General features: G+C 47.7%; 1 protein-coding gene across 1 annotated transcript; it reads right to left on the reverse strand.

Moving 5' to 3' along the window:
• Nucleotides 1–384: 384 nt before the first annotated feature.
• Nucleotides 385–16,000, reverse strand: LOC119461569 (26S proteasome non-ATPase regulatory subunit 6). Its single transcript, XM_037722918.2, has 8 exons — nt 15,758–16,000; nt 12,155–12,360; nt 11,161–11,306; nt 9,835–10,054; nt 7,371–7,479; nt 3,723–3,891; nt 1,710–1,815; nt 385–567 (listed from the first exon to the last, which is right to left on the reverse strand). Exons 1-8 carry the CDS (start codon nt 15,897–15,899, stop codon nt 499–501), a joined length of 1,167 nt encoding a protein of 388 aa, XP_037578846.1. The 5' UTR covers nt 15,900–16,000; the 3' UTR covers nt 385–498.
• Between the last annotated feature and the right edge of the window lie 10,307 nt (nt 16,001–26,307).

Raw genomic sequence — 26,307 nt, forward strand, 5'->3', positions numbered from 1 at the left:
TTGAACACTTCGTATAGAAAAGGTTAAACTATATTTCTATTGCTTTATTTTCGGGACTAGCTGCCACCTTACCGCCTCCATCGCTGTGGTAATTAATATACGTTTATAGCCCTCGAAAGCGCTGTTACTGGTGATGTTACTAATGCCACTCCTCCGTATAGTGACAATAGTGGTTGACGGTATACAAAATGAAAAAAAATTATTGTATGGCTTGTTTAGGCTTCTACATGCATGCAAAAGCACTAAATCTGGCTTCTGCTCCTCCAAAGTAACATGCTTAGTGCAGAGCAGAGTGGAAGTTAGTCGTTAGGAAATATGCTCAAGGCGAAATGCGCAGATTGCCGCTAAAGAGAACCAGCGGAGGCACAGCAAAAAGAACCCCTTTAATGCTGGAGGAAAAAAAAAAAAAAGCTCGGGGAGTGCTGGAACGGAGGGACCATACACTCCACAAGATTGCGAGCGTACCCGCGGAGTGTTCAAGCGGTCCGGCGATGATGCTCAGATGTTGATGACACGACTCAGCTTCTGAATTCTGTTGAGAAGGATGTCTCCTTGCTTTATGCAGGCCTGCAAGAAAGAAAAAAGTCCCATTCCACGATGTGAAGGTAGATCAGCAGCGGAGCTGCATACATGGTGATAAACTATATTGATTTAAACTAAGACACATACCAGATGAATTGTCATTTTCTACCGTATTTATTATTTTGTCACTAAGGTAACTTTAGCTTTGTGGTCCCTATATGGTAGGCGGCCATGGGTTCTGTAACGATGCTTGAGCGGGAATGGGCGCGAAGGCGGCGGGTGGTTGCTGACGCCTCCCGCCGCCTTCGCACGCATTCCGGCTTCTGCTCACGCCGTCGTTCTTCGTAGGCATGCTCTTCTTCCTCGGTTCGTACAATACGCGACCTACCCGTTACACGGCCGGAATGCAACTGAGATGACGTGCCTAGGCAGTGCGCGACGTCACCAGCCAAAGAGGCACACCCATTGGCTAATAAACGCAACTGGGGCACGCTGGCAATACACTTTTGCGTTGTGTCGACGCTACTGCGTTTTTGGTCTCCGCGCTGGGTCTACGCATGCAGCGATCCGCAGGGACCTACCGTATGACAGCTCAACTCTAATAAGGCAGGTGTCAATTCGTCACTCGTATCTTCATAATAGCTTTGCCGGCGCAGTCGAGGCTCTGTTAACGTTACGTAGACTGCAAATGAAAGTGCTCCTTAGAAGTCGTCCTATAACTATGACCAAACGGTTGGTTCCTAAAGTTTATATGTATAAGGCCGGAATATTGCTAGAACTGAATAACGCACACTTGCCGTGTTGTTTACAGCCGCTTTGGTAATTCTAGTCACGAAACTTCTATGGGGAAGCTTGGTGTGCCGTACAAAGTACCCGCGAAGTGGCGCAGCGTCGTTCAGAGGGCACTTAGTCATCGACTGGGGAAGGTTAACTTACATGCGTAGTCCAGCGAGCTGTGCAGCCTTTCCTACAGCAGTGTTGCAAAACGCAAAATAATCGGTGCCCTCTAAACCACGCTGCGGAACATCGGGGTTACTTTTGGCGGCACACCAAGTTCACCCCTTGAAGATTTATGACAAGCTGCTAGTGGCATATGAACTACAGACGCACATGCTTTGCTACCCTGAGCCTGTTTGATGTTGTGTTTTAGAAAACTTGAGTTATTCACGTTGAGTAAGCAGTCGCACCTGGTACTGGTAGTTCTTGCTGTCGGGCCGCATAGTCTCGACCACTCCGCCCACTTTGTCAATCTTGCAGTGAAGACGCCCGTCCGCGATGAAGCGCGCCAGCTCCCTGAGCACAGAAAAAAATGTTGGTGGCTGCGCGCCAGCTAGCACATAGCCGTTTCATTTTATTGCGATAGCAATTATATGGACACTTCAACCGAATTTCTGCCGTCGCCGTCGCCGTGAGGTTCCCTGTAGATAAAATTTTCGCCGCGCGCCGTATGCCCGAGCGGAAGCGTGCGGGGACACGTGCTATCACGGAGAGCGAACGCACTCAATCTCCCACGCGCAAGCAAGGAAGCAGGAAGCCAGCGCCGGAAAGAGCGGGGGGGGGGGGGGGGGGGGGGCGCACTTCTACTCCGCCAACAACCGCGCTCGTCGCTCGTCCGCACCGTCTCTTATCCCCACACGGCTCTGACCTTTATGCGCCGGGCATTCGCCGCTCAGTTTTCCGTTGAAGCGATAGACCGCACGTACCTTCGCCCGTTGCTGCGGCGTATGCTTGCTGCCAGCGTTTTGACAGTCGTTGTCTGCAGTCATTCAGTGTGATCTATTCGTGTTTGTTTGTGCGCGCTCACACCACGCTTGTTCATTCAGTTAGTGATAGTCGGGTCACATTTTCCAACGCACGCTACACATGCAATGCTGCGAGGATCGGCAGTGCAGCGCTACAGGTGTGTCCCTTCGCACGCGCTGCCCACGGGAAGCGCTTCTCATCAACACCACCGTTTCACATGCGCCTTCTCGTGGTCATCGAGCCTCTCTTCATGTCGGTGTACTTACGCCGCAGCACACCTGCTTACTTAATCAGCTCATGTTTACTACAATTCATATTGCTACCAAAGCCGCTCAACTTACTTCGTATGACATTGCTGTGTTGCTATCGCATTCATTGCTTCGCCCTTAGGGCGAAACTGTGACATTTTTATAACCAAGTTCCATTTTATAGAAACGTAGTTTTGGCAGAAAGACTTTTGCTTGTACCAACTTACGTTTCATCCCGCAGTAACCATCGTTTTGAAGTTGGTGTTGCCAGGGTTCGTACCAATGCATATTTCAATTGCTTTATTCTCAGAACTGGCAGTGACTGGAGCCACCTTTCCGCTTCCATCGCTGACAGAATGAGTATTTGTCTGCTTAGCTAAAGTACAGACGATCGCGCTAGTTCGGGTTGAGTTTCTTGATTCAACATTCTTCGTGAATTGCGCTGTCGGCGGTGTATTCCTTGCATAATGAGCAAGATGAAATGAATGAGATAGTGAGATAGTGAGTTGCACTGAAATGAGACGGTGCGTTGAAATCCACACCGTAGATTTGAGTAAGGTGAAAATACCCAATAAAGGACACAAATAACACAAATCGGGTGCAAAACGACCCCCTGCATTTTTTATAAAAACAAGCATACGCGTATCGGAATCTTGTTCTCACACAACCCGTGTATGCCTCCACGCATGTGACTAAGATTAGCTTCTTACATTAAATCTTTATTGGTTACGAGTGGTAAGTGTATACACTGCTACTTTATAGCACGCACATTGATCAACTGGTAAATTTTTAACCATGCAATTGTGAAAAATCATGGACTCGTTCGGCAACAAAACCACAGAAATCTTCTTTCCTTAAGCGCTGCGCTTTCTGGATACCTAATTGCGCAATACAGGACATATCGCCAAAATTTCTCGAAGCACTTCCGTCTTTCCTGACAAAACTACGATGCACTCAATACTAGCAGAACTAAGATAGACTTGATACGTATCTGTTCTTTTTTCCTACGGTGTGGTGTCAAGTTGTTTTCCTTGTCTGAAAAGAAATTCAGATGGAGACACTTCTCGGTAGTCGTTGGCGCAATTTTTGATTTCACACCCCTCAGCAAGCTGGTCAGAGTACCCTGGTCTATAACGGGGTAATCCTAAACCCATATGCATTGAATAGCCAGTGCACGTCGCACTTTAGGACATGGTGAAAGACACTCACTGGTCGATGAAGGACACGGTGACCCCGAAGGTGTCCGCCATGTATTGCAGCGTCAGGCTGCGGTAGGACTCCAGCAGCTGGCTGTAGGCCAGGATGCGCATTTCACGCACGTAGTAGCGCACGTGAGGGGCCCAGATACGGTCGCGCTGGAGCAGCTGCTCGACGTATGCTGTGACGAACACAGAAGGACATCGACCACACCCACACGGTTGGGTTTTACTTAGCCAAAACACGACATATCCCAAAACACTTCGTGAAACTGTCCGACAATTATTGTGGCGATGACACCATCGTTCATATGTGTATGAGCACGAGATTACAGTTGCGGGATGTAGACATCTGTATTTTGTGGCTGCCCCAACTGATGGAAACATCAGCATTCACAAACGTTTCTGACGCTGAAACTGTTTGTAGAGAGATAGATGCCAAATGGTCCTGTTGTTGGACATATCACTAGCGAAGGTGTTCACCTTCATACGCCAGTCACGTCTCGATTCTGTTTCGTTGTATTAATCCTCATTGTACGGTTTGTGCTAACCTGTAGCTGTGAAACATGTCAAAACATGTAAATTTCTTTCTTTATAGTCTGCGTAGAGTAGTTTACATGCAATTTTGTAATGCCAACTATGCTGTACATCAAGATGTGGTCAAACCATGGTCGGTATCAACGCGAAGGAATCGGAAGCCATGCGTGGTTGAAACAGCTTTTGTGGCATTTGCAGTGCCCTTCCACAATTCAACAGAAAAAGAAACGATAATTCCACGTGCAGCCGCAGATTCACGCACGTGTTACTGTCGTCGTCACTTTATAAATAATTATAAACATAAGGAGCATTTCGGAATACTCTCCCATACGAATACCAGTAGAGGTCAAATGTGAAAACGGTTATATACTGAGTTCTGAGCGCGCGCTAAAGAACGCCAGGTGGTTGGTCAAAATTAATCCGAAGCTCTCCACTATGCCTTATCTCTGTGCCGTTTCAGGACGTGAAATGCAATCAGTCAATGACATACACATGTCATCACAAACACAGCCAACAAATGAGTGTTAGCAGCAGGATTGCTGAAAAGACTTATATTGAAATGCATATATGGTGTTAGGACCCAACATGAATATAGGAAATGTATTAAACAAGAAAGAATTCCGTTATTCTGATTCCGATAAGCATGCCACCGCGAACACCAGTCACCTGCCCCTGCTCAAATACCGCTCAATTCTCTGAGTCGTAAAAAAAAGATCTCCTGCAATATTCAAATGACCTCCATGGTGTTAAGTCCTCATAACTGTCGCTTATTATTTTGCTTTTGTTGATGCACAATCCTCTCCCTGGCGTCTTGAAAGTGTACACATCAACACGCGTCATATCGGAGCCCTTTCTCTGCTTCACCCTAGCGCGTTGGACATGTATGATGGTTGCGAACTGATAAGCGAAACAGACGCGTTTGGTTCATTCCACAATGCATGTAGCGCTGTTCGCCGCAGAAGTAAATGTGGGTCCCAGCCTTGCTTCGTGTTACGTTTTCAGTGCATCGCGTCTTGTGATGCAGCGAAGCAGCAGTGCGGAGTGGTGTTGGGAAGATGGACCGATCACCAGGGACTATCAGTCTCTGGCGTCAAGACCCTTGACGCAGTGGCACAGGGCATGACTGTTGCGAACGAACGATGAAACGGACATGTTCTGCCCATCTCCTAGTTCCTGACTGCTGTTCAGAGTAAAATACTGAGTGCGTGCACTTCGTACGTATACAGCTTCGAGTGGGTGGTGAAACTAATTATTAGAGAACGAATGTTTAACACTAAAAATGCTGCTTTAGGCACCAATGACCGGCACTAAAGCTGTCATTTAAGCTATATTTCGCGCCGAATATTGTATTTAAGGCACGTATAGGCCCCAATAATAACTTTCGCTGTGCAAGTGAAGATAAATTATGATGGCAACACGGCCCACTAAAGGCTTGTTTACTGTATTTCACTTTATTTTCTCTATGTGACGGAATGAGGCAAGTTGTGTAGGTTGCAAGATTTATCCTAAATTTAGTGTGTCTACGCACCCGGAGAAAAGTGAAAGCAGTGAACAACAAGCAGCATCGCAAGATTTTCGGGTTTCATGTTATGAGTTTTTTCACTGATTATTGGTTTGTACGCCGAAGAGGAACTCTCAATATCCACCGAAGTGAGGGGCACATATTTGTACTTCGGAAGCTTCGATGATCCAACGTCCTCTGGAATTATGAAACGTTCGCTGGTCAGAACCATTGACAGTTCTTTCAGCACCGGTACTGAAAAGCAGGGATTTTTGGCCGAGGCACATTCAACTTTCGGACTCTACCAGTAACAGGTTCATTGGGGATGGTGCGTAATCTTTCCTGAACGTAAAGAGTGAGCCCCACATACCTGGTCAGAGTTGTGCCCGAGCATTTAGGTTTCTCGATGATGCCGGCTAAAAACGTTAAATGAGCGCACAGGTACAATATATCACCTTCAAGTGTATTGTCGCGTATGTCGCTGTTCAAGCCCTTCTCACAGCGATGCTCTCGTCTGCTGCAAATCTGTTAATAACAGCCTCTACACCGGCAAAATGTTTGGGGTAATAATTGGCTGCCTTTAGCCGAGTTCCCCAGAGGGTAAAAGGCTAGGATATTACACAAAAATGCATTTTAGGCTCTAAATATGAAATATAGACAACGAAATCGAAATAGGTGTTTATAGGCACAATAAAAGTACCACTAAAATATTTGTAGACCCATAATGTATGCCTATGAGTCAAATAGGCACGATAAGGGCATAAGTAAAAATAGACATATTGCCGAAATTTCCGGCCTCTATTAATTATATTGCCTCCGTACAGCGTGTGTTGCAAACTTCACAAAAGCTACTGATATGTCTTGTGTTGATGTCACGGCGTAGCTTATTGCATCGGTGTATGTGACAAAGAATAAATCAACAAGATAGTGAAAAGCATGAATGAATATTTAAATTGAAGAAAAAACAAGTCAGTGAAGTGGTTTTACGAATGAATTTCACGGATAGCTAAAAGTGATTATAATTATGGTAGTTTAGCGCACAGACATAAAAGTAACGGACAAGGACGTGCCCGCCCTTGTCCACTCGGTTATTTTGTGTCGGTGTATTAGTTTGCGCTAAACTACCATAATTATGATGCAAGACCAACTAGCCCAACAGTCAGTCATGCTGGTGCTAAAAGTGAGTTCGTGAACATTAAGTAATAAATTTTCTTGTCATGCGGCACTGGATACAAGCAAGGATGCGGTCATTAATGGCATCCAAGTGCAGGCGCACGAATGCATAAGAAATATTTTCACTTCCCATTTAAAGTCATCCGATGTATTATATCACTGCTACTGCTTGTATAATTGTGCAGCTTCGTATAACACTTGAATGCAAGATAAAGGCAGAACAATATTGACATAACGAGAAGCTTACAATCCAAACCATTATCATACATAATCGAGATCAAATAACACGCCAATATTAGATTTACATAATACGGAATGTTTACACTATTACCCGCGGGTATCTCCTCTCTTTGTTTATCTTATGCTTGTTTCTCTAAAACTCAGCGTCGGATTCCACCAGAAGTGAAAAAGAGGATCAGTTAGTGCATGCAAATAGCTGAAGGTGCTCACCGAGTTTTCTGAAGAAGATGGCATAGCGACACTTGTACAGAGAGAAGACGTACTCGCTAATGTCTGGTATGCCGTGCATCACTTCGAGGATCTCGGGTCCTTTGACAACCTTTACGAGAGCAGACAGAACGACGAAAATGGACCGGTCGGTTACTCATTGTTTCAGTTTAAACAGCGCACTAAAATAAGACACTGGACGTACACAAAATAGGCACAGGTGCGAACAGCCTCGTATTTGACCTTCATTTGTATCTGCGTTAACGTTTAAGTTGTTAAGTGCGCAGTTTCAGCAGACAATTAAGGGGCTTATTCAGTTTATAAATGAGACCACATGGCAGAAAGGCGCAACAATAATACTTCTGGAGGCTTTAGCGCATCTGCGTTTTGTGCGACTCAGAATCGTGCAGCTGGCATTGCTTGATATTTCGAACACAGTAATCTTGGCTCAGTACAGCGATGATCAGGATGATGATATGATCCTTGATGGCATTCACTGTGAAATAATGTTTAACCTACCGGTAAAAGTCTCCAGGTAAGAGTTGAGCCCATGGAGGTTAAAAAAAAAAAAAACTTAGGCCTCCTTGGTTGAGCCCAGTGATGATGATAATCTGATGATCGCTAATGGCATCCCCTTTGAATGAGGGTGGCGACAAATAAGTATTTAGCCTGCGTTAGCTAACTGTGTGTTAGTGCATCTATTGTAATATAGCGTTCAGCATATCTCTGCTGTATATTGTAAAGTTACCTAGGACGATGTTGATGTTTTCATCGCTTCCTTGCATTTTATTCCATCACTGCTCCAATCTTCTTTTCCTTAAGTTCATCGCTGGACGCGTAGATCAATGAACTCAATTGCTTCTGGTAGGTGTACATTCTTTCAGTAGTCGTGTTTGGATTGATACATTTGAATTCCGTTACAATGTACTCAGTCGTCTCCGGGCTTTTTCTGCAGAAAACACATGCCTCACCCTGTTGCATATATTTGTTCCTGTATGTTCCCGGTGCGCCATGTTGTGGTAAAGTGACTAAGCAATTTGAATTGGCCGGAATTTTCGTGTAAATGCACTAATTTTTAACCGTTAAAATTGATTATTTTCCTAAAGATATTGCACATGATAGAACATACAAAAGGAGATTCCATAGCTCAATGCCACCTCGTATTCGGGAGCAAAATATTTAAAATAAACGAAGGAACAGGATGTTACGGATAGGTTAGTAAAGCTGTGATAATAAGCTGGTAGAAAATATGCTGAATAACAATGCCAGATACATATTAGAAGCAATGCTGTTTTTTAAAGGTGAGAAACTATGAAGAAAGATCTAAACTAATAAACAAGTTATTATCAAATGATATTGCTGTGAATAGGGCTGAACCTTTTCCACAGTGACTATTTTTTGGTAGCAATGGGTTATTCTTCAAGGAAAACTTAGTGTTATTGAAGTTTTAAGTAATACGATAGGTACATAATAATTAACCAAATCAGCTTTTGAAATGATATCCTAATTTGCCGAGGAGAGCAAGGTGTTTCTAGCTGAGAAATAACAAGTTCCACAAAAACGTTTTCTGAGACTCCTTTCTCATAAGCTCCGCCAGACTCGACAACCGGGAGACAAAGTTGAATTTAAATTCGTTCGCGAGCAGTCAATGCTTTCCGTCCGTCGCGCGTGTGCTAACTTACGTTCTAAAGAGGAAGCTTTAGCTCGGGCCCAACTCCGACGCGACCGATTCAAATACATGTAAAACGCAGAAACACCTTCGTGACATAACCCCTGGACCGAGTTTAATGAAATTTGCTGCATTTGAGAAAGTTAAATTCTGGTGACTGTTGGAAGCGAAATTTCGATGTAGGGGCTCCATTTTTTTAATGAGTTTTCAAAATTTCGAAAGTTCGAAAAAAAAAATAGTAGCACGAAGTTTACAAATAATAGCTCTGCATCAAGAACAGCTATCGCGGTTCTGTAAACGGAATCCATTAGACCATTCAAAGCGGACAAATTCGATATGTCATTTATATTTAACGTGAATTGGTTACGATGTGTACAAGGGTTCTGCAAAAGCTGTATTTCCATATTACTACATTTTTCGACATTCATGCGTAATATATAAATTTTGTCCGCTTTAGATGTACTTAGGATGCAATGTACAGAATTGTGATGTCATTTTTCATCACTGAGTAAACCTGATAGTTTCGTTTTCTGAAAGTTCTTCCATATTTGCCAATTTTTATTAAACCATTGACGACCTAAATAAAAAATTCGAAACCATAAGTCACCAGATTCTAAGTTTTTCTTTTGAGATGTAACAAACCTCGTCAAGTTTGGCACGGTGGTTGCCGAGAAAAACGAATTGTCATTTTACACCTATTTAGATAGGAGCACCCGAGCTCTAAGGCTTCCTCTTAAACGCCGAAGTAATAATTTTCGAGAAGTCGGAAGCGCGACAGCACCCGGCCGCAGCTCGTACCTTGTCGAGGAGCTCGACGCGGGAGAGAGAGATCATGCAAGCGATGACTGTGTAGGTGACGAAGCACTGGTAGTCCATCAGCTCGTAGCAGGTGAAGGCTGACACCGTGTCCAGGAACAGCTTAGCGGCCTTCTTGAAGTCCCGTATTGCTATGCAGTACAGTCCCTGGTACACCTTGAGCCGGTTCCTCCGGTCCCAGTCGCCGCGCAGTTCAATCAGACTGCAACAACGTATTGAAAGGTAGGACGTGCTGTTAGAGGAAGGTTTAGCTGGGGAGCTATCACCTAAATACGTGGATTTCTAGCTTGGCATGCAAATAGCTGATCTTCTTTAGACATGTTTCGCACTGTCGTGAAGATATTTGTGAATCAGACGTGCAGTTTTCTTTTACCGAAATCTACCAAATAACAAGAAGATTAGACAGAAAAGAAATTAGCACATCGTGCGCTACTCTGCGTTTGCTCTCCCCCCTACCCCCCCCCCAAAAAAAAAAATAAATGAATATAAATACATGTACTGTGAACTGCATCAGTTAGGGCGTCGAATACGCCGACACTACTTAAACTAAACATCACTAAAATGTACGATATTATTACCAATTTTACCAGTGTATATATTATCAAATGTACTAATGGGGCTTTTTAAATACGTAGGTGATGCAAAGAGTAAACGCAAGTCGTAAACTTATGGACCGTACTTTTTCTATTTAGACTTCATTATTACACTTAACAAAGGGGCTATATATGTTTTTGGTGAAGCATTGAAAAAAAAAACGTTGATCGATTTTTCAGCAATCAGTGACAATGTTTTCAGTTGTACTGGCTGCGCAAGGACACACATGCATTTTACGTGTCTACTCGGAGTGACAATCATGCACGGAGGGCAATTCCGGCATACTTTCTGCGTGGTGTCACTCGACTTCTGCGAGTAGTATACATTTGCGGTGTACCAGGCTTTTTTGTGATGGTCAAAATGCGTGCTGTGGGGATTGAGCATTAGCTGGTAACCATGCGCAACACATTTCGGCAGATATTGCGGCCGGCTTGCCGCCGATTTTGCGGCATGAAATACGTAGAAAATGGGTTCGTTGTAGTTTTCGTTTTGTTTGGTCGAGGTTAAAAGGGACATTCTTTACTCGAGATAAACGGACGCGTAGCGCGCGCGTGCGCATCGTGTTGTGTTGAAGTGTGCTGATGCATCAACTGCGCAACTATATATGGGCCAAGCTGAAATTCCCTGGAAAAACATCGCGCGTCAAAACGAACGCACACTGTTGTCGATGTATAGCACGCGTGCAGCCGGTGGAGTGCCCATACATGAACTGACCTCTTGGCCCTGTCGATGTTGCGGGTGATGAGGTCGTGGTCCATGTAGAAGAGTCCCAGACGAATCAGGTGGAACAGCAGGTCCAGCCGATGACCGAGGGCCACCGTCTTGTCGTACGTCTTGTTCAGTTGTGCCAGCGCTGCCGCCTATCGGCCCAAGGACAACAATAGCGCAGGCTCGTCTCGAATTGGGAAAGGATTACGCGTCATGTGATCCTTGCACAAGCCGCACAAGAAGTAAGTGGGCCATAGTGTCGTATAAACTAAAAGCGACGGTGGGGTCTATGCGTGCTAATATCAGCACTACTGTATCTATAGCATAACGCCTATGGCTATTTTAGGGACTTTCCGGCAACAACTCCGTCGTCCTCATTGGCCGTCGTCGTAGGAGCTACCCGTTCATGATAATCATCACGCCGTCGTGACAACGGCTAAAACAAATGTTTTACAAGAGGTTGCTGAAAAGAAGCGCTAACAGCGCCTGCGGCCTTCACTCACAAAAATTCCGGCTAATCACCACAAGACAGTTTTTCGGCGGACAGGTTCAGCCCCATCTGCGTTCCATTGCCATTTGAGATATACGTAAATACCTTAGATGCGTACACGAGCAGCTGCAGAGTGGCGCCATCTTGGGACACCGAGTTTGACGAGACAACACAACGTAAAATTCCTTCCTAACACGCTGTATAGTTCATCAATGCTTCACCATATGTCAATACCAGCGCTGATGTGGGTCGGGTGCTCCGGTGTTCCTTAAACGGTGATGATGTACAACCTTCTTGAATATGGAACGGTAAAACTTGGAACCTTGTTGAAAAAGCTGACCGAAAACAAATCAGCAGTAAGGGCAAAATTCCAATTTGAAAACTGTTAGAACGAAAAAAAAACAAAAAACACAGGTCTCTTTTAATGACACTGGTTGTCTAAACGTGTAGCCGCCTGTTACAGTATTTCTTGTTTTTTATTGTCACCAAGCTTACCATCCTGCATCATACCTTGTCACCGATGCGGCTCAGGTATTCTGCTTTGGCCAGGTGGGCCTCGCGAACCTCCGTCTCGCTCAAGTTTTTCTCGGCGTCCTCGATCGCCGCATCGAGGCGCACCAGCTCGGCCGCGTTGGCCGCCCTCATCTTGTTCGCCAGGCCCTGGTCGAGAGTCCAGCCCAGCTCGGCGCACGTCTCCTCGTAGAAGGGCGCCATGTCTGCAGTGAACCACGCACGACAGAACATGCAAAAAAATGTTTGCAGCAGTAGGCTACAATTCTGGTGCCCCTAACTGCTGAACTTAGTTCCGCGTGCATCTGCGACTCATGAGGGCTATGGCCAGAGCCATATGAAGCCAACATACTTTGAAGCAAGGGCAATGATAAGGAGATTGTACTGTTATTTTGAATCGATATGTAGAAATAATTTGGAAATGGGAAATGGTAGAAGTGAGCGAAAAGACAACCGCTGGCCAAGCCCGCACCTTCATATTGCGCCTGCGATGCTTACCCAACTGAGCTTCAATGGCGGCTATCCTCCCTTCAACTTTCTCAAGGATTTGTGCATGTCTACAAGACTAGCCCTGGGAGTAGTTAACCAGCGCGAATTACGGCCATGGTGGCGGATGACGTTCGGCACAGGAAGAGCAGGCAAATGGCTGAAGCACCCTCTGTTGTGCCTGGTGGTCCCTCGGGACAAAGAATGCTTCACCGGCAGATGTGCAGCTGTGTAGTGCAGTTCACGCTTCGTCGTCTTCTCGAGGCCAAGGAACTGGTGACTAATTCAGCGTCACCTGGGGCGAATGAACGAGCAATTGTCTCGTATCTTCGGCAGTTCGACGGCCCAGAGCTGATGGGCGAGAGGAATTCTGGGACCCCAGGCTGCAATGAGTCATCGGCATCGTGCGGCGCTAAGACGACAACGTCGCTTTTGGGGTGTTTCCGGGAAACACCAGCGCCCTCCCGGACTACGACGAGGCCCGGCGCCGACTGTGACGCGTGAGCATGAAGCCCCCTTCCGAAACAACAGCCGCCGTCTTCCCTGGAAACGGTGGCTTCCGCGAAAGCCAGTCTCCGGACCCTGTCAAACTGACCCTCAGAGGCCACTAACACTTGCAAGGGGCCATCGTCGAGCTTTCCCGTGGGAACCACGTCGACGTTTGATTCCCAAGGTGCCACCCGTTGCCTGGTGTGCGGGGGCGATCAAGCGACGTTGGAGACGGAGCCCGGCGGAACGGTGCCACATCATGGGCGGGATATTGCGAACTGGTACACGTTTGTGTTTGGCCAAAAAGAACTGCAGCGAATTCCCTCATTGATTGAAAAGGGGAAATTAACTGCATAAAAAGCGGAGCTTGAGTGTTGTGAGAGACGCTCAGACAAGTAAACGCTCGACCATGTAGACGCTTGACTATGTAGACGCTAAGGCATGAAAACGCTCGGACATGTAGACGCTCGGACATGGCAAAGACGTTAGCATGTAGTAAGCTCCGATAATCATGGAGCCCTTCGTGTAAAATAATATGTACATATGTATATAAAACGCTTAAAACATATGTACAACCCTCGCTATGTTATCAGCGAGGAGAATAAGGGGAACCCGCGGGGTCAATTTTTCGTTAGTCGCAACCGCAAGCAATTTGCCACATGCCAAGATGCATTTCCGTCTGTTCTGCATTTTCCGTATTGTTTCTGCATTCCAATGCAAAATACCAGGTGTTTTCCCGTATGGTTTCCTATATAGCGCTGCTAAGCACGAGGTCGCTGGATCAAATCCCTGCCGCGGCGGCCACATATCGATGGGGGCGAAATGCCAAAAAAAAAAAAAAAGAAGTCGGCGCTAATACAATGGTAAACTCGGCGGTAATGAAGCTCCACTCAACGTGAAAGCTGGGGAAGTGCGAGGCAGTGATTCGCCGGTGTTTCCCTTGTGTCTTCCTTGTGTTTATCTCTTGCGCTGCGCCGGTATCAGCCGGGCGTGTTAGCAGTAATTTTAACGAATTAATTCGATGAATGCATGAGTATTCCTGGATTTTATATCATTCTGAATCTAATTAGTTTAATTTTACCCGGTTTTGCGCTGGTATTGTCATGTTTTGGCCCTGTTTTGCGCTTGTGTTTTGTGAGCGTGGCGACGTGACACATTAGACACCAACAGCCCGAGCCCCTCAAGTGCTCCGCACTTAAAATGCCTGTGTCCTGTGCATTGAGGGTAAGGTCCCGAGACAAAACAAGTTTTCAAGGTAGCGCCACTCATCCGTTCCTACTGGTTTCCTCCTCCCCGAACTAAGGTCCTTAGATAAAACAAGTAACTGGGGGCACGTTAAAGGTCGCCTGGTGGTCAAAATTAATCCGGGGTCCACCACTACGACGTGCCTCATAATAATATCGTGGTTATGGCACGTAAAACCCCAGTATTCAATTTCGTTTCCCTATAGCTTCAACGTTTCATTCACATTGCCAGCAAACTGCTATAGCGTTTCATCTATAGGAATGCTCGTTACGTTGTGCGGCAGCAAACCCTTGTGCAGTCTGGGACCACGTCTGGGACACAGGCAGGCTATAATAGTCTGTTGAATCTGAGCGTGACAGACGTTTGGGGGAGTTCCGTGCTGGCCTATGCTAGGGAGCCTACATGCAAGCGCTGTTTATGTAGGCTCCCTAGTCTATGCGCAGTTGCCTTGCCTGTGTGGCAACAGATGTGGCCATCTCAACAGGATACTTACTATTGAGCCTTCGGAAATAAACTTCGTTTTTTTTTTATTGCAATAGCAATCATATAAAAATGCCATGAAAATTTTCGCCGATGTTTCGTATGTATGCTTCGGTATTCTAGCTATATAGATGAGATATTATTGAGACGCCAAAGTTACTTTGACCATGCTTTATGGTCTTGACTGAATCATGCATCAGGATATTGGCTAATGCAGCGCTCAAAGAACAGTGATAAGACGTAGCATTCACATCGCATGCCTTTTATCTTAAAGCATTAAAAATGGCCAAACACTATTAGGGTTTGCAATCTGAAAGGGATGTAATTTCACTGGTATCGGAGCCAGTACTCTTTACGGATCCACTATTTCACTGTGCGCTGACCACCCCCATCTCGTGCAGCGTCGATGATGAGGATGAAATGTGGCGGGGCCCTTTGCATCAGGCGGGCATGGATGGATGCTAGGAGCGTCCACAAATCGAATGCCCGCAACGTCCCCTGGCGACGCTCATGACGCAAGCGGGGCTTTAAAGCTTTCGCAGACACCTGGTAGCTGCTATAGAACGCTTTTCTTCCCGCCCAGTTTGAGCTGCCTTGCGTGCTGCTTCGCACCCACATGTCACATAACACCGTCCGAGCCGTTCAAGCAAAACGCTTATAGCTTTGCTATCGCTGTGAATGCTTCGTTACTTCGGGCGAAACTGCGAATTTTCTATCTGCTACGCTTGAAATTGTGCTCCCTGGGGGGAGACGACGATATCGTTGTGCCCAATAAAGAAATTGAGTCACACGGATCTTTAAACTCCTCTAGATCGTGTTAGCTAGTGCTCTATAGCATTGCGTCGTGTTTAACTGAGGCCGGAAGACGCCGAGGCCAAACGGGCCCACAACAGTAGCGCTTACTTTGGTCAGTGATGGCTGTCATGAGATCTTGCTTCAGCTTGTCGTTATGGGGCTCGTGGCGGGCCAGCAAAAACTTCATCTGTGCCAACTCGAGGTTGGGATTCTTCTCCAGGCTCTCGTCCGCAAGGTTTTCTAGCGGCATGGTGAAGGAAGACCGATTGCTAACGCGACAAAAGCATAAAGCGCCGCTAACGCTTCTGACTCCTCGTCGTTGTCTTCTTCTTGCCCTGGTAAAGCAGGCGCGTGCTCACGGACGTCGCACGCATCGCCGGCACGAACCATTGTCAGGGCACGCGCGCAAGCGGACCATGGAGAAGGTGCTTTTGGCTGGTGTTATATTCTGAAAGCACGGCCACTGAATAATGATAATAATAATAAAAAAATTAGTGACCCATTCCACTCTGTGAAGGTGGATGACCAGCGAAGCTGTTTAGCGCACGACACATAGATGACACAAAGTTTAGAACAAAGGTACGAAGATATTTATTGTCCTGATCGGTGGTCATCGTAACGATGGGTACGCACACACATTCGCATATCACTTGTGTTATTAAATCTGTCCGTCACTTAAGACAATCAATGGCTCATACCTACTTAAACAATGGCTCATACCCTGGTAAACGCGGCCTTCCCATTACGACGACAGAAGAGAAGCTGGAATGATGACCGGCAACAGAGCCAGCTGTGGAAGAGGACAACGAACGCGCGAGCAGTGGCGCGAGCGCATTCGCGCGGATATCGCCCCACCGAGAGAGAGAGAGAATGAACTTTAATGAAAAGGATGGCTCAATGGCCTAAGCGGAGTAAATATTAATAAATAAAAAAAATATTCGGCGGCGCGGATATCGCGCCGCCGATTATCCCGAGTGTCGCGCCGCCAAAGTGGCGACGAAACGTCAGTGATTCGCAGAATATCCGGAGTTAAGATCCCGCGAAACCGAGCAAAAGCGTTTGAGCGTCCAGAAGCCGCCAAATACATTAATGACCGAGTGTTCGTTGATCCTTGGGCTGTCGATGATTCCGGGGTGATATTGCGCAAAACGTGGCCGAGACTCAAAGCATAACCTTGAAAGAACTTCGCCGAACCGAGATGAAACAAGGTGGGGTCGCCAGCTTCGCTGTTTGGCCAGTCTTCACATCACTAGTGTGAAGATTCCCCTAATTTTTTCAGCGCGGACGCCACAAAGCCCCATCTCCTAGCCATAGGGACAGCGTAGACAGCTTCCCCGTTAAATAAAAATCTTTTTTTTTTGATCCAGTGGCCGTGCTGAAAGCACCGATTCTGACAACTGATGATGACGTTGGCGGTTTTAAGGCAAAGTTTTCTTTACCAAGCCGACCAGGTTGTCTAGGGCAAGCAGCAGGGTGCGTTTGATTGCGATAGTGATTAGAGTTAGGGACGCTCCAGGAGCATTCGCCACGTCGTCGTTGGCCTCACAGCCGTGCTGTTCTGGCAACGACGGCGGGTGCGCGGCCCACCTGTGGAAGGTTAAGCGTCTAGAAACGCGCCATGCGTCCGTCTGCAAAAGCGATGAAGTCAAGTGGACACACCACCACGCTGCGCTCAATTGGCTTTACCGGAGGGAGCCAAGGTAGCGTTCTGGCTTCCGCAGCTATAGCATGAGCGCTTTGCGGTCACCAAGGAGGTTGACATTTTAGGGGTGAACCACCTTAGGGCCGAGCCTTGTCCCTCGTAGTCCGTAGCTCTGGTTGGCATGGAGACCGCTATGTATGTATGTATGTATATATATATATATACACACACACACACACACACACACACACACACACACACACACACATATATATATATATATATATATATATATATATATATATATATATATATTGTTGCGTCCAAGTGCTTAAAAGGGACGTGCGGATCAAAAGGAGAAAGAGGAGGAGGACGACGACTGTGCAGCGGTCATTCCTGCTGTTCGTAGCCTGCTGTTCCTGCTCTAGCACGCCTAAATAAACCCCTTTTCCCCGTGCTTGTAACAAATTGGTGGACGGTGCGGCGTACACCTCGTAACCACGGAGCCTACGCTGCTACAACTTCGCCGAAGCCGTCGACTTGCCGGACTTCCGCCACCCTCACCTGACATGCCTGAATACGCCTGCCAGATTCCCGACGGCTCTGACGCAGTTTCAAGGCCAGCACCTGGCGTTCCGTGTCAATACTATCGGGTGCCACTGACTTTCGGAGGAAAAGCCGGAGAAGATGTCGACGAGTGGCTCACGAACTACCGAAGGGTGAGCCGGTCTAATGGTTGGAACTCGACCGCGCAGTTGTCCAATGTTGTGTTTTCCCTTACCGACACAGCGCTCGTCTGGTATGAGAATCACGAAGATACGCTAACTTCATGGGAGCTTTTCGTCGAGGAACTCAGAGCGTAGTTTTGGAGACTCTAGTGCAAAAAAGAAACGCGCTGAACAGACGCTTTCGCAAAGAGCTCAGGTTCCCGGCGAAACCTGTACAACTTATATTGAAGAAGTGTTAAAACTGTGTAAGATAGTCAACTCTCAAATGTCTGAAGATGACAAAGTTGGACATTTGTTGAAAGGAGTAGCCGAAGACGTCTACAATTTTCTGATCGGCAAAGAAAGCTTGGATACCGTGTCTGACGTCATTCGCCACTGCAGGACCTTTGAGACGCTGAAGATGCGACGAATAATACCGAAGTTTGGTCGTCTGGCTAATGTCACAACGGTGGCAAGTGTAGAGCCGAGCTCGTGTGTTGACCTTTCATCAACTATACGGCAGATTGTTCGTGAAGAGTTGCTCCATCGGGAAGAGATTTACCGTCGCACACCCGGCATCACTGGTGCGTACTCACCACACGAGATGAGCAACACGGCCGTTTCGACCGCTTGGCAACCGACGGCTCACGCAGCGACCATTGAGTATAGGTCTACCCCACAAACGAGAGGGACCATGAGCTATTACGATCATGACTACGACCAACGCCCTCGCCGCACGCACGTCTCCCGGCAGCCGATGCCTAGCCATGATGAATGTGATCCACCTGCTGGCTATGCAATCGACAGCAACACGCGTGACTACATGGAGGAACATCGAAATGTGCGGCCTCTGCTGGTGTGTTTCCAATGCGGTGTCGCGGGCCACATAGCGAGGTTTTGCAATCGTCGCCCAACAACGTGGAATGATCGATCCAGGTTTTCAACCAGGACCACACTTCCTGTGAGGGCAACTCAACGGCCGTACACCACCTCTTGGTCAGCTGGCGCTCCTCCCGGCAACGATTACTGGCCGAGAAGCTTTCGGAGCCGCTCGCCGGCATCTGACAGGAGCTTGACGCCACCACCTTCCTCTCGTGCACCTCGTTTACGTCAATCTCCATCGCCAGTGCGCCGCTCCACCTCGTCTTCGCAACCGGAAAACTAGCTAGCGCGGCCGATGGGGGTGAGGTCGCTCGACGCGTGCTATCGACAGAAATGCCCCCTGCAGTTGCTATGATTAAGAACAAAGTGCATGTTGATGGTGTTTCTGTAATGGCTTTAGTGGATACCGGAGCAACTGTATCCGTAATGAGTCTCAGTTTTAAAGGTCGGTTGGGGCGCAAAGTTGTATTTCGGTGGGACCAGGCTGCAACGTTTTGTGGAGTGAGCGGCGAGTCGTTGCGTCCTGTTTGTGTATGCACTGCTGAAGTATCCTTGGCTGGTGGAGTTTTCGCGACGGAATTTGTAGTTATTCCCCGATCGACGCACGAAGTGATTTTGGGCATTGACTTTTTGCGACAGTGTGGTGCGACCGTCGATTGTCGCACGGGGGAAGTTTTCGTCGATGGCCATGTTTCGCCCGGGCTCTTAGAGGAGACTTGCTGTCAAGGTGAACTTTGTGTATCCGCAGATACTGTTGTGCCTGCGTCTACCTCTGTGTGCGTGCCGGTTGTATGTCGCGGTGATGTTCCAGACTGTTTCGATGCCTCCGTAGAGCCAATGCATCTAAATTGTGTGAAGAAGAACGTTTTTGTCCCTCATTGTGTGGTATCCATCGGCAACGGGCGTGCTGACTTGTGGACGACCAACTGCTCGGCAGAACCCGTATCGCTTCCAAACGGCTTGAAACTTGCCTACTTTACTAACTACACGTCTTCGTCCATAGCCGTACTAACAGACCCACCGTGTGAACCTGCTGACCTTCGCCACGTCTCGGACAAAAAGCTTCTGTCTATGATAAACAAGTCGCTCAGCACAAGGGAGCGTCATACCTTGGTGGATACGCTTTCTAAGCATCTGTCAGTGTTTGACTTTGCGCAGCCGGACAAAGCGTTCTCGATTCCCGAGTATCGAACACGCCATACTATCGATACGGGATCTGTGCGTCCGATCATAAGAATTGGGATGAAGTTCTACCGTTTATTACTTACGCATACAACACCGCCAAACATGAGACAACCGGTTACAGCCCCTTCTTCCTTCTATATGCTCGCCCGCCCCGGTATACGCTCGACACTGTCCTCCCTTTTTACCACCACGACAATCCTGCGGTCGCGGATACGCTATGCCTCGCTGAAGAGGCTCGGCGACTTGCGCGTCTTCGGACTTTGGCGTCGCAAGAAAACTCCAAAGCACGCTACGATGCACGACATCGGCCTGTTACATATCACCCTGGTGATCTCGTTTGGCTTTGGACTCCCACAAGGAAGCGCGGCTTGTGCCAAAAGCTGCTGGCAAACTACGAGGGACCGTATGTTGTCATCGAGAAGATCAGCGACGTGAACTACACTCTCGCGCGCCTCACGAACACTGGTCGACGCTCTGCTCGGACACAAGTCGCGCATGTCGCCAGGTTGAAATCATGCACGCCACGACAAGCCAGTTGACTCGCCCAGTGGGCTTTGTCTGCGAGGGGAGGTATGTTGCGTCCAAGTGCTTAAAAGGGACGTGCGGATCAAAAGGAGAAAGAGGAGGAGGACGACGACTGTGCAGCGTCCATTCCTGCTGTTCGTAGCCTGCTGTTCCTGCTCTAGCACGCCTAAATAAACCCCTTTTCCCCGTGCTTGTAACAATATATATATATATATATATATATATATATATATATATATATATATATATATATATATATAGTGTTACGCTAAAGCTACGGCAAGGACGGAAGAAGAGAACGAAGTGCGCTTGGCTTGGTAGCGGCTCGGTGTCGGCGCGGCCCCTTTTCATCAATTCATCTGTTAAATAAACCCACCCCATCGTTAACAGTTTTGGTGGAGGTACGGGGTAAAAGAACGGCGGCCCCGAACAACGACGACGAACCGCCCGCAGAAGTGCAATCCGTGGAGCTTCGCCGAAGTCGCCGAATTGCCGGTCTGCCACCAGAGATGGCTTCCGACGGCGACAACCCGCCGCCTTCTTCCAGCTGCCAATGGCAGCCCTACATCGAACCACGAACCTTCGCCGGAAAATCCGGGGAAGACGTGGACGGACGGCTCAGCTTTTACCCACGCGCAAGCCGGTTCAATGGCTGGAATGCCACCACCCAGCTTAACAACGTTGCCTTCTTCCTCAAGGGAACCGCGTCAGTGTGGTTTGAAAACCACGAAGAAAGCATGACGACGTGATAACGGTTCGTAGATGAAATGAAGAAGTGCTTCGGAGATACGGCAGCTAAAAAGAAGCGTGCGGAACATTCGAAAGGTTTATGGACACGGTACTGCGTGGCCTGAAATGGGAGATTTGTTTGTGTTATCTTGACGACGTCGTCATTTTTGGCCGCACTTTTGCAGAGCACAACCATCGACTGGACGATGTTCTGACGTGCCTTGAACAAGCTGCCCTTACACTCAATTCAAAGAAATGTCACTTTGGCCAACGAGAGGCGCTAGTACTTGGACATCTGGACAAGCACGGGGTGCGACCAGACCCACAGAAGGTCGCTGCAGTTAGCGGCTTTAAACAACCGCAGTCACAACGCGAGCTGAGGAGCTTCTTGGGTCTTTGCCCGTACTTCCGACGTTTTGTGCCCAACTTTGCCGATACTGCCTACCCCCTGACTTCATTGCTGCGCAAGGATAACCCTTTCATCTGGACAGCAGATTGCGATTCCTCGTTTCGTCAACTGAAGTTCCAGCTCTCTTCCGGACCCATACTTCGTCATTTTGACCCCTCTGACACAACAGAATTGCACACCGACGCGAGTGGAATCGGCCTCGGCGCCGTCCTCGTGCAGCGCTTTGGTGACGCCGAGCATGCCATTGCATACGCCAGCCGTTCGTTGAGCAAGGCCGAACAAAATTATACCGTCACTGAGCAAGAGTGTCTCGCCGTCGTCTTTGCAGTCCAGAGGTTCCAGCCATATCTCTACGGGCGCCGCTTCACGATCGTTACTGACCACCATTCACTATGTTGGTTAGTTGGTCTCCGCGACCCGTCTGGCCGCCTTGCTCGATGGGCGCTACGTTTACAGGAATTTGACTTTGCAGTCCGTTACAAGAGTGGCCGACATGATGCGGACGCTGATTGTTTTTCGAGGCTCCCTCTACCAAAAAGTGAATGTGACGCAGACAATTTCGATGAGTTTCTGGCCGCCATCGACGACATTCTTTTTCCTGACCTGGCCACCTTCCGGGAAGAGCAGCGTGACGACCGCAGCCTGGATGCCCTCTTCGCCTCAGCTGCTCAGCCAACAGGTAACAATGGCTTTGTCATCCAAAATGGCCTACTCTACAAGAAGAATTAGGCGGCTGATGGTGCCCGCCTCCTCTTAGTGGTCCCTAAAAATTTAAGAACCGACGTGCTCCGTGCTATGCATGACGACTCGACCGCTGGGCACCTGGGTTTCACCAGAACATACCACCGAATTCAGGGCTGATTCTACTGGACCAGTATGCGACGGGATATAGAGAAGTATGTGGCCAGTTGTAACAAGTGCCAGCAATTCAAGCACCCTAATACTGCTCCGGTCGCACTCCTTCACCCTGTAGCGCCACCATCATCTCCTTTCGAAATGGTTGGAGTTGATCTTCTCGGCCCATTCCCGCGCTCAACGAACGACAACCGTTGGATTATAGTCTGCGTCGACCATCTGACGCGTTATGCGGAAACCGCAGCGATGCCAACGGCCACGGCTCTTGATGTTTCGAGCTTCCTCCTGTCCTCCGTTATACTCCGTCATGGAGCCCCTCGTGTGTTATTGTGAGCGATCGCGGTCGCCAGTTCGTGGCCGACGTAGTCGAAGAGCTGTTGCGTCTTTGTGCTTGCTAGTTTCGCCACGCGACCCCGTATAACCCACAGACAAATGGTCGCGTCGAGCACACTAACAGAACTTTGACCAACATGCTTTCGATGTACGTGGATGGCAGGCACAAAAATTGGGATGACATCTTGCCTTTTATCACATACGCCTACAACACCGCAAAGCATGAAACTACCAGCTACAGCCCTGTCTATCTTCTTTATGTTAGACCACCCCGCAGCTTCCTTGACATCATTTTACCTTTTACTCCTCATGCGGACTCTTCGATTGCCCAATTCTCTCTGCCGCGCTGAGGAAGCACGCCGCATAGCTCAGCTCCGTACGTTGGCATCCCAGGACCACTCCAAGATTCACTACGATTCAAGACATAAGAATGTGTCATACGACAAAGGGGACATTGTATAGCTTTGGACACCACTTAGCAAGCGCGGCCTGTGCCAGAAGTTTTTGGCTCGTTACACCGGGCCTTTCGTCATCACCGATTGCCTAAGTGATGTAACCTACTCGATTGTTGGTCTCGTGTCCAATGGCTACCGGTCTAAGAAGACGCAGCTTGTTCACGTCGCTCGCCTGAAACGCTGTCATCCACGTGACTCTGAGTGGACGTAACAGTTACTCGCCCAGCGGGCTTCGTCTGTGAAGGGAGGAGTGTTACGCAAAAGCTACGGCAAGGACGGAGGAAGAGGAGAACGAAGTGCGCTTGTCTTGGTAGCGGCTCGGTGTCGGCGCGGCCCCTTTTCATCAATTCATCTGCTAAATAAACGCACCCCAACGTAACAGTTTGTATACGTATAGCATATGTACGCCAAGCTCCGGCTTCCGGAAGCCAGCTTCCGGCTTCCAGAGAACGCTTCCGGAGTTTTGCCCGAATGATCCCCCGGTGCTTCGACCACTCATCATCATTCACTTCGTGGATAAGCGGTGATTTTTTTTTTTTAACCTCCTTGGCGGGCACACATCAGCGCTCCTGCGGAGTAGTTGTGTGCATGCCACGCCGCGGTGAATACACACTGGCATGAGCAGAACGGGCAGTGAACGTCAAGCTAAATTTACATAACACATTCTTTGGACGCCGGGGTGGCTCAGTCAGCTAAGGCGTTATGCTGCTGAGCACGAGATCGCGGGATCGAATCCCGGCCGCGGCGGCCGCATTTCGATGGAGGCGAAATGTAAAAACGCCCGTGTGCTTGCGCTGTAGCGCACGTTAAAGAACCCCAGGTGGTCAAAATTAATCCGGAGCCCTCCACTACGGCGTGCCTCATAATCAGAACTGGTTTTGGCACGTAAAACCGCAGAAAGAAGAATGGACGCTGAGAAATGCCGATAGTTTTCCCTTCGGTCTCACCTCGTGCCCCAACAAGGTGTGACGCCTGTAGCGCAGCTGACGGTGTTCTTATTCACGTGAGCTTAGTCGGACGTCTTCAACGCAACGCTAAACCGTGTAATCGCCTTCAATGCTCCGTATTCGGGCGAAGTTGTCAATTTTCTCCTCTCTTAATTATGGCGATCTGTTGGTTTTCTAACTTGCGATGTCATCCCCTTCTATGGCAAGGTGCAGCGGTGAAATGGTAGAGATGAACACTTGTTGCAAATTGCTGCCGGAAAATATTTGTCACCGTGATTCCTGGCTTTGGCCAGTACTTCTGTGATTTAGGTTCACGGATATTTTTCCGGTCAGACACAAAGACATTGCCACATCTTTTACTGTAGGGCGAATCACATGGAAGCAAACGTTAATGAATAACACAAGGACCATGGAAATACCAGAATTTGTTGAACTTGCGACCTGCAGCCATCCTAAGCATTTTATTGCACGTTTTTTATTACGGTGTCGAAATCTACGGCCACTGCTCGATTAACTACACGGCAGTGTGAACGGGAATTGACCAAGTAGCACCCTAAGAAAATGCTTCTTAAATAACCGAGTGATCAGTTACAGCTGGATTATTGTGACTTAGCGCTTGCGCACTGTTGCTAAACAACCAAGTTTCTCTACGAAGATTGTACATGAACGTATTTTCACATTATTTGTTTTCCACCTGCCGTAGTGCCACACGTTCTATACCCCACCGCACCTTATATTATATGCTCTTGTTCCCACTACAGAAAGATTTCTCCTCGGTACTTTGGCCCCGAGAGTATCACGCGCCTTTGGACCGGAAGTTGGCCTCGATATGTTTATCCATTAGTTCGCATTCGTTGAAGACATATGATCTGTTTCAAACACGAAGGCTAGAGTGACTTCACTAGCTGTTCGCATCCGCGAGCCAAACATAGTGTGTCACATAATAAACAAAGATATCAGGTACGCACCATGTAATTTGATGTAGAATTGACTCCCGTACTTTTACGTCGCACAACATGAACTATCTATACGTGAACGGCGTCGGTTATCTATACCTACTTACCACTAAACGAGCGAAGTAACATGTTTCTGCGGCCAGCGGCTACGGCGCATCGCTTGCGCCGCGACAAAAACATAGTACGTCGTCTGCTGCATGCACACATATGCAGAAGTAATGCATGATTTAACGCAAGCTTGGGTCAAAAAGTTCTTGTCGTAATATACTAAGAAGTGTTTTCGTAGAAAACGTTGCAGATAAAGGACAACTTCTATGGCCGCCCTACTTGCATATACATTCCGCAGCGCTGCCTGCTATGTATGCAACGGAGCATAACTGGACATTTAGTGAGATAGATTATATGGATATCAGAATGCGTTGGAACTGGTCTATTGACCTTTTCACTTAAAACAATATTTAAGAAGGAAAGCTTTAGCGCGCAAAATGCTACAAGTAGTGCCGAAAAAATATCTCTAATTCCGAAAATGCTAGCAAATCGGTATATAGTACATCACGAAAAATAGAAGTGGAAACGATGCGATCTGGATGATTATTCCTGCGCCAGTTGGCACAAGGTGGCACGTGCTCAAAGTATTTGACTATGTTGGCATGTATTAGCTTGGCGGAACGGGTTGTTCATTCATTCATTCATTCGTTCGTTACCTGTTGCATCTTTTACACGAGCTACTAACAGGGTGCATAGATTTGTATCGTTTTTTTTTTCCTTCAAAGGGAAATGACTCATCCGTAGAGCATCCATATACGGTAGTCTGTATGACCCTCGTCTCCCCATCGATCCTTAGTGCAATTCTGCATTTCATAAAAAAAAATGAATAAATAAAAAAATGAAAAAAAAAGTTCTGGGATTATACGGGCCAAAACCTCGATCTGATTATGAGTTACGCCGTAGTATGAGAATGCCGGATTCATTTTGACCACCTTCGGTTCTTTTACGTGCACTCAATAAACGATATTACGAACTTTCTTGCATT

Source organism: Dermacentor silvarum, chromosome 8 (assembly GCF_013339745.2).
Source record: "Dermacentor silvarum isolate Dsil-2018 chromosome 8, BIME_Dsil_1.4, whole genome shotgun sequence".
Lineage (NCBI taxonomy): Eukaryota > Metazoa > Arthropoda > Arachnida > Ixodida > Ixodidae > Dermacentor > Dermacentor silvarum.

Coding starts and splice junctions, on each gene's coding strand:
- LOC119461569 (XM_037722918.2), bottom strand. CDS start 15,899: ATGCCGCTAGAAAACCTTGCGGACGAGAGCCTGGAGAAGAATCCCAAC. Junction 3,892..7,370: donor CATCTTCTTCAGAAAACTCG/GTGAGCACCTTC, acceptor TGTTCGTCACAG/CATACGTCGAGCAGCTGCTC. Junction 568..1,709: donor GCAAGAACTACCAGTACCAG/GTGCGACTGCTT, acceptor TCTTTCTTGCAG/GCCTGCATAAAGCAAGGAGA.